The sequence below is a fragment of the Salmo salar genome, chromosome 21 (assembly GCF_965601325.2).
Source record: "Salmo salar chromosome 21, fSalSal1, whole genome shotgun sequence".
Classification (NCBI taxonomy): domain Eukaryota; kingdom Metazoa; phylum Chordata; class Actinopteri; order Salmoniformes; family Salmonidae; genus Salmo; species Salmo salar.
In genome coordinates, this window is record NC_138311.1 from 22,273,833 (window position 1) to 22,287,500 (window position 13,668).

General features: G+C 44.2%; 1 protein-coding gene across 3 annotated transcripts in view; it reads right to left on the reverse strand.

Annotated features, from left to right (window-relative positions):
* Nucleotides 1-13,668, reverse strand: part of gulp1a (GULP PTB domain containing engulfment adaptor 1a) — a 167,372-nt gene that overhangs the window by 38,883 nt on the left and 114,821 nt on the right. Inside the window, exon 1 of one of the 3 annotated variants that reach the window (XM_045704530.2) lies at nucleotides 8,575-8,752. The exons of the other annotated variants lie outside the window; for them this stretch is intronic. Within the exon in view, the coding sequence (XP_045560486.2) occupies nucleotides 8,575-8,625 (51 nt within the window). The 5' untranslated portion in view covers nucleotides 8,626-8,752. Of the gene's footprint in view, nucleotides 1-8,574; nucleotides 8,753-13,668 lie in introns of those variants that run through there. 3 annotated transcript variants of the gene reach the window in all.

Consider the following 13,668-nt stretch of genomic DNA (forward strand, 5'->3'; position numbering starts at 1 on the left):
AAATGCGGGGAGAGGACATTTTCATCTATCGCAGTGTCATTATAATGGGTTTGATCGACCCTTTGCCCAAGATGGGAACAGAACTGTGAAAATAGCGCCAGAGGGGAGGGCTGCTGTTTTAACCAACCATACTATTTTGTTTGTTTTTCCGCATTGTTCGTAACTTGTTTTGTACATAATGTTGCTGCTACCGTCTCTTATGACCGAAAAGAGCTTCAAGACATCAGAACTGGGAATACTCACCTCAAATTGGACGAAGAGTTCTTCTTTAATGAGTCGGACGGGAGGGATACACTACTATAGACACCAGACCAGGCCCAGATCCCCGTGACTCGCTGGAAAAGGAAACAGAGGTTTCGCGGAAGGAGATCAGGGTGCCTTGTGAGGATCAGGCGACGAGTGTCTAATCTGCCCTTTCCATGCATCCCGCTAGCTAACGTTCAGTCGCTGGAAAATAAATGGAACGAACTGAAAGCACGTATATCATACCAACAGGACATTAAAAACTGCAATATCTCATGTTTCACCGAGTCGTAGCTGAACGGCGACATTAAGAACATACAACTGGCGGGTTATACACTCTATCGGCAGGACAGACAGCAGCCTCTGGTAAGACACGGGGCTGGGGCCTTTACATATTTGCAAACAATAGCTGGTGCACGATATCTAAGGAAGTCTCAAGGTTTTGCTAGCCTGAGGTAGAGTATCTCATGATAAGCTGTAGACCACACTGTCACGGGTGTCGTAATGTAAAGACCAAGGCGCGGCGGGTTGCGTGCTCAACATAATATTTATTATAAAGAACACGAAAAAACAATAAACAAAGAACGACAGGAACAGTTTTGCAGCCTAACTAAAAGCAGTGCAAAAACAACTACCCACAAAGAGACAGGTGAAAACAAGCTCCCTAAGTATGACTCCCAATCAGGAACAACGATGTACAGCTGTTCCTGATTGAGAGCCACACCAGGCCAACAAAGAAATACAAAATCTAGAAAACCTAGAAACCCAAAACAAGAACATACACCAAAAACCCCGGAACACATAAATACAATACCCCTCTACATACACATAACCCCCGAACCATATAAAACAAATACCCTCTGCCACGTCCTGACCAAACTACCATAACCAATAACCCCCATACTGGTCAGGACGTGACAGTACCCCCCCAAAGGTGCAGACCCCGGATGCACCTCACAACAAAACCCCCAAAAAGAAACCCCTAACTAAAGGGAGGGAAGGGAGGGTGGCTTCCGTCACCGACGGCTCCTGTGCTATACCCCCCTCCCCAAACCTCCTACAATGGAGGTGGCTCCGGCTCAGGCCTCAGTCCCCTACCTGACCCATCCACCCCCACTGAAATCCTCTGCCTGAGGCCATTCACTAATGACCCTGGACTGTACGGCGACTCTGGGAGCTCCGGACTGTAGGCAGACTCACTCGGTGCTGGGCTGTAGGCAGACTCACTCGGTGCCGGGCTGTAGGCAGACTCACTCGGTGCCGGGCTGTAGGCCGTCTCATTTGGTTCCGGACTGTACACTGTTACCGGATACTCTGGACTGGACACTGTTGCCGGATACTCTGGACTGGACACTGTTGCCGGACACTCTGGACTGGACACTGTTGCCGGACACTCTGGACTGGACACTGTTGCCGGACACTCTGGACTGGACACTGTTGTCGGAAGCTTGAGGCTGAGCTGACGCACTGGAAGCCTAATGCGTGGGGCTGGTAGTGGAGCTACCAGACTGGAGACACGCACTTTAAGGCTAGTGCGAGGAGCGGGAACAGGCTGAGTTGGACTGGGCTGACGCACTGGAGGCCTGGTGCGTGGTGCTGGTACTGGATATACCAGGCCGTGGAGATGCACTGGCGGTCTCGATCGCACCTCCTGCACAACCCGTCCTGGCTGGATGGAACTAGTAGCCCTGTACGAGCGGAGTGCTGGTACAGGGCGAACTGGGCTGTGCAGGGGCCTGATGGTTGCCGTGTGTAGAGCGGGCGTAGGGTAGCCTGGACCTAGGAGGCGCACCGGTGACCTGATGCGCTGTGCAGGCATCCTCCTACCAGGCTGGATGCCCACTCTAGCATGGCACTTGCGAGGGGCTGGGATCACTCACACCGGACTGTGCGTGCGTATGGGCGAGATCGTGCGCACTTCTGCATACCTCAGCGCCCACCACTCCATACGATCCTCACAATAAGCACGGGGAGCTGGCTTAGGGCTCACCCTTGGCCCAGCCAAACTACCCATGTGCCCCCCCAAAAAAATTATTGGGGGTGCCTCTCCGGCTTCCTCGCCAGCCGTGTTCCCCGGTAGCGTTCCCGGTCCTCACCAGACTTCCTCCATGGGCCCTCTCCGGCCAGAATCTGCTCCCACGTCCAAAACTCCCGACAGTCCATATAATTGTCCATATAATTCTCCCTTTGTTCCCTTCTCCGCTGCTTGGTCCGTGGTTGGTGGGTAGTTCTGTCACGGGTGTCGTAATGTAAAGACCAAGGCGCAGCGGGTTGCGTGCTCAACATTATATTTATTATAAAGAACACAAAAAACAATAAACAAAGAACGACAGGAACAGTTTTGCAGCCTAACTAAAAGCAGTGCAAAAACAACTACCCACAAAGAGACAGGTGAAAACAAGCTCCCTAAGTATGACTCCCAATCAGGAACAACGATGTACAGCTGTTCCTGATTGAGAGCCACACCAGGCCAACAAAGAAATATAAAACCTAGAAAACCTAGAAACCCAAAACAAGAACATACACCAAAAACCCCGGAACACATAAATACAATACCCCTCTACATACACATAACCCCCGAACCATATAAAACAAATACCCTCTGCCATGTCCTGACCAAACTACCATAACCAATAACCCCTATACTGGTCAGGACGTGACACTATCTACCTAGAGAGTTTTCATCTGTATTTTTCGAAGCTGTCCACATACCACCACAGACCGAGGCTAGCACTAAAACCGCACTCAATGAGCTGTATTCCGCCATAAGCAAACAGGAAAACGCTCATCCAGGGACGGCGCTCCTAGTGGCCGGGGACTTTAATGCAGGGAAACTTAAATCTGTTTTACCTAATTTCAATCAGCATGTTAAATGTGCAGAGGGAGAAAATTCTAGACCACCTTTACTCCACACACAGAGACGTGTACAAAGCTGTCCCTCGCCCTCCATTTGGCAAAACTGACCATAACTCTATCCTCCTGCTTCCTGCTTACAAGCAAAAATTAAAGCAGGACGCACCACTGACTCAATCTATAAAAAGTGGTCAGATGAAGCAGATCTTAAACTACAGGACTGTTTTGCTAGCACAGACTGGAATATGTTCCTGGATTCTTCCGATGGCATTGAGGAGCCACCACATCAGTCACTGGCTTTATCAATAAGTGCATCGAGGACGTCGTCCCCACAGTGACTGTACGTATATACCCCAACCAGAAGCCATGGATTACAGGCAACATTCGCAATGAGCTAAAAGCTAGAGCTGCCGCTTTCAAGGAGTGGGATTCAAACCCGGAAGCTTATAAGAAATCCCGCTATGCCCTACGACGAACCATCAAACAGGCAAAGCGTCAATACAGGACTAAGACCAAATCATACTACACCAGCTCCAACGCTCATCAGATGTGGCAGGGCATGCAAACTATTACAGACTACAAAAGGAAGCACAGCCGAGAGCTGCCCAGTGACACGAGCCTACGCTAAATAAATGATATGCTCGCATCAAGGCAAGTAACACTGAAACATGCATGAGAGCATAAACTGTTCCGAACAACTGTGTGATCACGCTCTCCGCAGCCGATGTGAGTAAGACCTTTAAACAGGACAACATTCAAAAGGCCGCTGGGCCAGACGAATTACCAGGACGTGTACTCTGAGCATGCGCTGACCAACTGGCAAGTGTCTTCACTGACATGTTCAACCTCTTCCTGTCTGAGTCTGTAATACCAACATGTTTCAAGCAGACCACATTTACATTACATTTACATTTTAGTCATTTATAAGACGCTCTTATCCAGAGCGACTTACAGTAGTGAATGCATACATTTCATTTCCATGCATTTTTTGTTGTTGTTGTACTGAATAGCATAGTCCCTGTGCCCAAGAACAATAAGGTAACCTGCCTAAATGACTACTGACCCGTAGAACTCACGTCTGTAACCATGAAATGCTCTGAAAGGCTGGTCATGGCTCACATCAACACCATTATCCCAGAAAACCTAGACTCACTCCAATTTGCATAACGCACCAACAGATCCACAGATGATGCAATCTCTATTGCACTCCACACTGCCCTTTCCCACATGGACAAAATTAACACTTTTGTGAGAATGCTATTCATTGACAACAGCTCAGCATTCAACACCATAGTGCCCTCAAAGCACATCACTAAGCTAAGGACCCTGGGACTAAACCCCTCCCTCTGCAACTGGATCCTGGACTTCCTGACGGCCTGCCCCTAGGTGGTAAGGTTAGGGAACAACACATCTGCCACATTGATCCTCAACATGGGGGCCCCTCAGGGGTGCGTGCTCAGTCCCTTCCTGTACTCCCTGTTCACGCATGACTGCACGGCCAGGCACAACTCCAACACCATCATTAAGTTTGCTGATGACACAACAGTGCTAGGCCTGATCACCGACAACGATGAGACAGCCTACAGGGAGGAGGTCAGAGATCTGACCTTGTGGTTCAAGGACATCAACCTCTCCCTCAACGTGATCAAGTCAAAGGAGATGATTGTGGACTACAGGAAAAGGAGGACCGAGCACGCCCCCATTCTCATCGACGGGGCTGTAGTGGAGCAGGTTGAGAGCTTCAAGTTCCTTGGTGTCCACATCACCAACAAACTAACATGGTCCAAACCCCAAGACAGTCGTGAAGAGGGCACGACAAAACCTATTCCCCCTCAGGAGACTGAAAAGATTTGGCACGGGTCATCAGATCCTCAAAAGGTTCCACAGCTGCAACATCAAGAGCATCCTGACGGGTTGTATCACTGCCTGGTATGGCAACTGCTCGGCCTCCGACCGCAAGGCACTACAGAGGGTAGTGAGTACGGCCCAGTACATCACCGGGGCCAAGCTTCCTGCCATCCAGGGCCTCTATACCAGGTGGTGTCAGAGGAAGGCCCTAAAAATTGTCAAAGACTCCAGCCACCCTAGTCATAGACTGTTCTCTCTAATACCGCATGGCAAGTGGTACCGGAGCGCCAAGTCTAGGTCCAAGAGGCTTCTAAACAGCTTCTACCCCCAAGCCATAAGACTCCTGAACAGCTAATCAAATGGCTACCCAGACTATTTGCATTGCCCCCCCATTTCTATGCTGCTGCTACTCTCTGTTATTATCTATGCATAGTCACTTTAATAACTCTACCTACATGTACATATTACCTCAATTACCTCGACACCGGTGCCCCCGCACATTGACTCTGTACCGGTACCCCTGTATATAGCCCCGCTATTGATATTTACCGCTGCTCTTTAATTATTAGTTATTCTTATCTCTTACTTTTTTGGGGGTATTTTCTTAAAACTGCATTGTTTTAAGGGCTTGTAAGTAAGCATTTCACAGTAAGATCTACAACTGTTGTATTCAGCGCATGTGACAAATCCAATTTCATTTGAATTGATTTGAACTTCTGTAGTCTTAAATTTGTAACTGTGTTACTTTGTATATATGTGGTATTATGCATTAACGAAAACAAAGGGTGATCTCTTTCAGAAATTAGGAAATGAGTTTCACCTTTTATCTGAGCTGTGTTTACACAGGCAGTCCAATTCAGAGCTGATCTGATTAGTCAAAAGACCAATTAGTGAAAAGAATACCAGAATTCAACTGCCTGTGTACAAGCAGCCAGAGAGATCCATTGATGTCACTCTCAATGTAGCTGTTGCTTTCACACTGCTTTGATCAGGGTTTGATCTTATCCACAGAGAGCCAGTGTGGGTGCAGGCATTTGTTCCAACTAAGCAGTTACACACCTGATTAAAAATACACCGGCCCTCTGCAAATAAATATAAGTCATCGAGTAGTATCAAAAGTTTGCCCAACAGGAGTTTTTATGAAGTTCTCAGATATTCCTCAGAAAATAACAGATGTCTTCAGGGTATGTCAAGAGTTTGAAGGCTTTCAGAAGGTCACAGTTTTGTATCTTCTTGGAATCCTATCTCATATTTATTTTCAGAGATCATATCTACCACCACTCACCATAACAATTTGAAAGGTTTCACTTTGGATGGTGTATGAATACACCCATTTACTACTAAGGCACAGACGTCCTTTCTAACTCAGTTGTCGGGGAGGAAGGGAACCTCTCGGGGATTTCACCATGAGGCCAATGGTGACTTTAAAACAGTTACAGAGTTTAATGGCTGTGATAGGATAAAATTGAGGATGGATCAACAACATTGTATTTACTCCACAATACTAACCTAAATGACAAAAGAAAGTAAAACTGTATTTTGGGGTTAAAATTCATGGAAAATACATTTTCAATGAATTTTTGCCCAGTGTGTTGTTGCATTGTTGCTCATTATACCGTAAATCAATTAGTATTTCTATAAATTCCTTATATTACACTGTTAGTATCAAAGTTATGAAAAGTCCTGGCATGTGTTGACTTTTCCATTATAAAAATAAATCACAGCTGTGTTTTCTTTGCACTCCTCTGTCCTTGAGCAAAAAAAATATGAAACCACATCGCAGAGAAAATTATTCAAGTAGTCTCACCTACAGTACTGTATATGTCTGACTACCAGAGATAAATTAAAAGCGGACATTTGACAATCAGTAAAGCAACATATAGGACTGACAAATAGTGTTTCAAAGCTACACAGGAGAGTAGAAAACAGAGGACATTGAAAAACAGCTTCAATATCAGAGAAATATAATGATCAAAAGAATACATTGAAATCTATCAACATATAACTAATACCTTAAGAGAGAAGTGGAAAATATGTGGGAAAAATGCTTCTCACATCCCAAGGTTACTCTATGACTCCTGCCAATCATTATTATACTCCCATTTACTGTGTGATCTGAATAGCATCCCTTCAATTAACTTAGTAAAATCTATAAAAAAATCATCAACTAACAAATCCTCATAATTTTATCATTATTTAACAAGGCAAGTCAGTTAAGAACAAATTCTTATTTTCAATGACGACCTAGGAACAGTGGGTTAACTGCCTTGTTCAGGGGCAGAACTACAGATTTTTACCTTGTCAGCTCGGGGATTTGATTTTGCAACCTATTGGTTACTAGTCCAACGCTCTAACCACTAGGCTACCTGCCACCCCGTCACATTAGACTGTTCCATGATATCATACTGTAACGCAATATCAATGTACAACAACCTGGCACAGAAAAAGGGTAACTCAACACAAGTCTAGAGTTGATACAAAAAGTCAAACAAATCACACAAACAGAGAGAATTATTAATTGGGAGTAAAGAGTTAAACAGTTATTAGGCCATCGACATTCCAGAAAGCACTGTCCACCTGATACAGTAAGTCAATGGGGGGGAGGGGGGATTGAGTCACTGTAAAAAAAAAAAAAATGCAATTGAAAAATAGATGTAGATTCTTTTTTAAGTCTTGCTCAATGGGGACATTTGAATCTTGGAAACAGAAAGTGGAAACAGCTGACAAAGCACACCATTTCTGGAAAGGCATGTCAACTTCTCTGAAATGTTTGAACAAAATGACCTAATCTGTCAAGGGTCATTGTCTGGGAGCCCTGATAAACTGAATGCTTCCCTTGTATCTTGCTTCAGCTTCATCACGAAATCCACAGATAGTTTCCCCTCAACCCCCACAGTCAAGCGTCTTAGAAAATGTATTCAACAAGGTCAGATATTCTGCAGAGTAATTTTGGTAACAATTGATTGACATTGTTACTTTTTGCTGACATAGTGATTAACTCCAAGCTTAATTCACATTCTATCAAGTTTCCAACTTACACTGCCTTAGGACCTCTGGGTACAAACTGTGGGACACATTGTATTTGACACTTGTGCTAAAAAGTTTCTGCACATTTACCTTGACGTTGCATGACAGGAACATTTAGTTATTAACCCCCATAAACTTTCCTAATGGTCTTAAAATCTCAAAATTGGACGCAAGTTGCTTGATATAACAACAGTGATGTGGAAATCACTTATTAAATTATATATGTCAGTGCCACTTTCTCCCCAAGGCTTAAATAACACATTCTAGATTGGATGATTGCCATGATTATACCTGACAGGATTTTAATATGTTCTACTTTGTAGTTGATAATGCGTATTCATAGAATTCTATGCATTCAAGTGCTTCAAGTGAGTGTAAAGAGACGGCCCACTTTCAATATGTCAAAGTAATATCTGATGAAGACGAAGAGGGTTCAGCAGGAAAAGAGGTTAGAGGTAACACATCTTTGCATTAGTTGAATGGAGCCTTGCTTTATAGAGAACAGTATCTAATTAGATGCTTTGTTAGATTATCAAACATGCCTTCATCATAAAACACCTTTCATCCTATTCTAATATTTACATATGAAAAATGTGGGCCTACCTTGCTGCTGAGGTTGGCCAGTATTCTTGAACAAATTAAAAAAATATTCATTCAATGAGTATATTTGAGGAGTAAAGGTTTGCCAGATAGTTTTTTGTTGTTGTTGCTGTCAATAATGCAAGCTGAACACTCCATTTTGTCTTCTTCATACATTGTTTTGGACCAAAATGTGTGTAGGTTGGCACTAAATAGACATGCACAAACACAGAAATGTTGGTTTTCTCATGTGGTGACATCATCATGTTTATAGAGTTTGAGGAAGTAGAGGGTGGGCTGTGTATAATCACTACAGACCCATTTCACAAGAGCCATCGCACAACCACACACATAGCTGGAAAAACACTAATCTCCACTTGCTCCCTTCATTTCCTGTCGTTAGAAAACCCAGCACCCCCTTCCATACACACACTCTCCCTCGTACACACACACACTGTTGAAACTATTCATCTGCACCACATAGTGCAACTTTTGATTTCAATCCATTGACCCATCTTCATATTAACCCGTCCCCCACAGTCAGACAAACATATTTGCAAGAGGGGGTGTAGCAATTGCTAAGATTTATTTGGGGGTTTGCATTTAGCCTATTGCTTCTCAATGGGATCTAATGAGTGTGCCAATTCCATATAGGATTTTAAAAAATCATCAACTTAACCTATTTGGGAGCCTTTTATTAAGCACATTAGCATTGCAGATTTGCCTGTGTAGTCATTGGAAATCCGATTACCTCCCGCTGATGCATTACATGGAGTCCCAAAGCTGTGGGAGCACTGCATGCAGGCAAGCAGGCAGGCAGGCAAGGTGTTGTTCACCATATCCTAGTAGTATATACTGTGCTGTGCTCTGGACACCATATGTGAATTGATTGCCCCCCATCTATCTTCAGAGCTCGTGCTGCTAGGTGACCTAAACTGGGACATGCTTAACACCCCAGCCATCCTACAACCTAAGCTTGATGCCCTCAATCTCACACAAATTATCAATGAACCTACCAGGTACCACCCCAAAGCCGTAAACACGGGCACCCTCATAGATATCATCGTAACCAACTTGCCCTCTAAATACACCTCTGCTGTTTTCAACCAAGATCTCAGCGATCACTGCCTCATTGCCTGTATCCGTAATGGGTCAGCGGTCAAACGACCTCCACTCATCACTGTCAAACGCTCCCTGAAACACTTCAGTGAGCAGGCCTTTCTAATCGACCTGGCCTGGGTATCCTGGAAGGATATTGACCTCATCCCTTCAGTAGAGGATGCCTGGTTAATGTTTTTTAAATGCCTTACTCACCATCTTAAATAAGCATGGCCCATTCAAGAAATTTAGAACCAGGAACAGATATAGCCCTTGGTTCTCTCCAGACTTGACTGCCCTTAACCAACACAAAAACATCCTGTGGCGTTCTGCATTAGCATCGAACAGCCCCCGTGATATGCAACTTTTCAGGGAAGTTAGAAACCAATATACACAGGCAGTGTATACACAGGCAACACAAACTAAAAAAAGGTCTGGGACAATGTAAAGTCCTTGGAGAATAAGAGCACCTCCTCCCAGCTGCCAAATGCACTGAGGATAGGAAACTCTGTCACCACCGATAAATCCACTAGAATTGAGAATGACAATAAGCATTTTTCTACGGCTGGCCATGCTTTCCATCTGGCTACCCCTACGCCGGTCAACAGCACTGCATCCCCCACAGCAACTCGCCCAAGCCTTCCCCATTTCTCATTCTCCCAAATCCAGTCAGCTGATGTTCTGAAAGAGCTGGAAAATCTGGACCCCTAAAAATCAGCCGGGCTAGACAATCTGGACCCTTTCTTTCTAAAATTATCTGCCAAAATTGTTCCAACCCCTATTACTAGCCTGTTCAACCTCTTTCGTGTCATCTGAGATTCCCAAAGATTGGAAAGCAGCTGCGGTCATCCCCCTCTTCAAAGGGGGGGACATTCTTGACCCAAACTGCTACAGACCTATATCTATCCTACCCTGCCTTTCTAAGGTCTTCGAAAGCCAAGTCAACAAACAGATTACCGACCATTTCGAATCCCACCGCACCTTCTCCGCTATGCAATCTGGTTTCAGAGCTGGTCATGGGTGCACCTCAGCCACGCTCAAGGTCCTAAACAATATCTTAACCACCATCGATAAGAAACAATACTGTGCTGCCGTATTCATTGACCTGGCCAAGGCTTTCGACTCTGTCAATCACCACATCCTCATCGGCAGACTCAATAGCCTTGGTTTCTCAAATGATTGCATCGCCTGGTTCACCAACTACTTCGTTGATAGAGTTCAGTGTGTCAAATCAGAGGGCCTGTTGTCCAGACCTCTGGCAGTCTCTATGGGGGTGCCACAGGGTTCAATTCTTGGGCCGACTCTTTTCTCTGTATACATCAATGATGTCGCTCTTGCTGCTGGTGAGTCTCTGGTCCACCTCAACGCAGACGACACCATTCTGTATACTTCTGGCCCTTCGTTGGACACTGTTAACTACCGTCCAGACGAGCTTCAATGCCATACAACTCTCCTTCCGTGGCCTCCAACTGCTCCTAAATACAAGGAAAACTAAATGCATGCTCTTCAACCGATCGCTGCCTGCACCTGCCTGCCCGTCCAGTATCACTACTCTGGACGGTTCTGACTTAGAATATGTGGACAACTACAACTACCTAGGTGTCTGGTTAGACTGTAAACTCTCCTTCCAGACTCACATCAAACATCTCCAATCCAAAGTTAAATCTAGAATTGGCTTCCTATTTCGCAATAAAGCATCTTTCACTCATGCTGCCAAACATACCCTCTTAAAACTGACCATCCTACCGATCCTCGATTTCGGGCGATGTCATTTCCAAAATAGCCTCCAATACCCTACTCAATAAATTGGATGCAGTCTATCACAGTGCCATCCGTTTTGTCACCAAAGCCCAATACTACCCACCACTGAGACCTGTATGCGCTCGCTGGCTGGCCCTCGCTTCATACTCGTCGCCAAACCCACTGGCTCCAGGTCATTTACAAGACCCTGCTATGTAAAGTTCCCCCTTATCTCAGCTCGCTGGTCACCATAGCAGCACCCACCTGTAGCACGCGCTCAAGCAGGTATATCTCTCTGGTCACCCCCAAAGCCAATTCCTCCTTTGGCCGCCTCTCCTTCCAGTTCTTTGCTGCCAATGACTGGAACGAACTACAAAAATCTCTAAAACTGGAAACACTTATCTCCCTCACTAGCTTTAAGCACCAGCTGTCAGAGCAGCTCACAGATTACTGCACCTGTACATAGCCCATCTATAATTTAGCCCAAACTACCTCTTCCCCTACTGTATTTATTTATTTTGCTCCTTTGCACCCCATTATTTCTATTTCTACTTTGCACTTTCTTCCACTGCAAATCTACTATTCCAGTGTTTTACTTGCTATATTGTAATTACTTTGCCACCATGGTATTTTTTGCCTTTACCTCCTTTATCTCACCTCTTTTGCTCACTTTGTATATAGACTTATCTTTCTACTATATTATTGACTATATGTTTGTTTTTCTCCATGTGTAACTCTGTGTTGTTGTATGCGTCAAACTGCTTGCTTTATCTTGGCAAGGTCGCAATTGAGTTTGAGTTTATTTTATTTTTACACGGACAGTGCACATTAATCAACGTTTCAGTAAAAGTGCCGGTTTTAGCCAGCCGGCTAATTTTCAACCGCAGTCCCTGGGCAGGTTATTAAAAACAATTACAATATAGACAATCATTGAACAGTGAGCACACGCAGAGTAACATAGGACAAGCAAGACATAGCATACAGACAGAGCAACATAGAACAAAAAGCAACAAGACAAAATCCATAAAAACAACAAAGTGTTTCCACACCTCACAAGCTACAAACAACAGACAACATGGAAAGCGGCAATACACAGCTAGGGATTATGTTCACAAGTCTGATTGACCTTTAGCCATGTCTTCATGCATTTTGTGAAAGTGTGATATGTGGTGCAGTTATGTGTGTCTGATGGCAGTGTATTCCAGACATGGGAAGCTCTCACAGAGAAAGCAGATTTACTAAAGGTGCTTTTCCTTAAGGGAACTATACAGTCACCTCTCATGGCAGACCTTGTGGATCTGCTGCCATATGTTTGGGTTTTCTGTTTTACAAAAATACTGAGTGGAGGGGGAGCTAGGCCATTTAGGATCTTGAATACAAGACATGCGTCGGTGTATTGCACAAGATTTTCCCAACTCATGCTTTCTGAGGATATAACAGTGATGATGGCTATTTGGCTTTCTATCGAGCACTTTGAGAGCCTGTTTGTAGACAGACTGAATAGGTTTTAATGTTGTATAGCAAGCTTGGGTCCAACTAGTCAAGCAGTATGTTAAGTGGGGGAGTATCATCGATTTGAAATACAGTTTTGCTACCTCTGTGGTCAAACAATTTCGTATAAATCGGAAATTAGCTAGGTTGAATTTGGTTATTTGAATTACCTTTTTCACCTGCTTTTTAAAAGAGAGGTTGGAATCAAGTATGATTCCAAGGTACTTAAAATCAGTTACCACCTGGAGCTTCTCCCCTGACACATAGACATCTGGCTCAGTAGCATCTGTTGCCCTCTTTGTGAATTGTAAATGAGAACTTGTTCTCAACTTGCCTACCTGGTTAAATAAAGGTGAAAAAAATATATATATAAATAAAATTAAAAATATATATATACGAATGGATGGAAGGGCTACCCTGAGTGACCTCTGGGATCACTCACGATTTGTCTGAATAATTGGAGGTATTTCCAGCCCAAACCGGAAATGTCATTCTAAAGCACATACATATGTCTGGATTTGATTAGAGCTTTGATCGGCATGAAAATTCAAGCCTGATGCTACCAGAGCCCGATGAGCCATAAATTATACATTTTATGAGCCCAAGCCCAAAAAAGGCCAAATGAAATGATTGTGCTGTTATATTACATGTGACAGAAAAACATAAAAGCCCATAGACGTAGCTATGCTTCCTTAGGTAAACAAATGAAAATGAAAGCTCCAGTAGGCTAATCTTTTTGAGTGTGGACTGTATTACTGTACTGTATTGTATAATACTGTATTATATGGA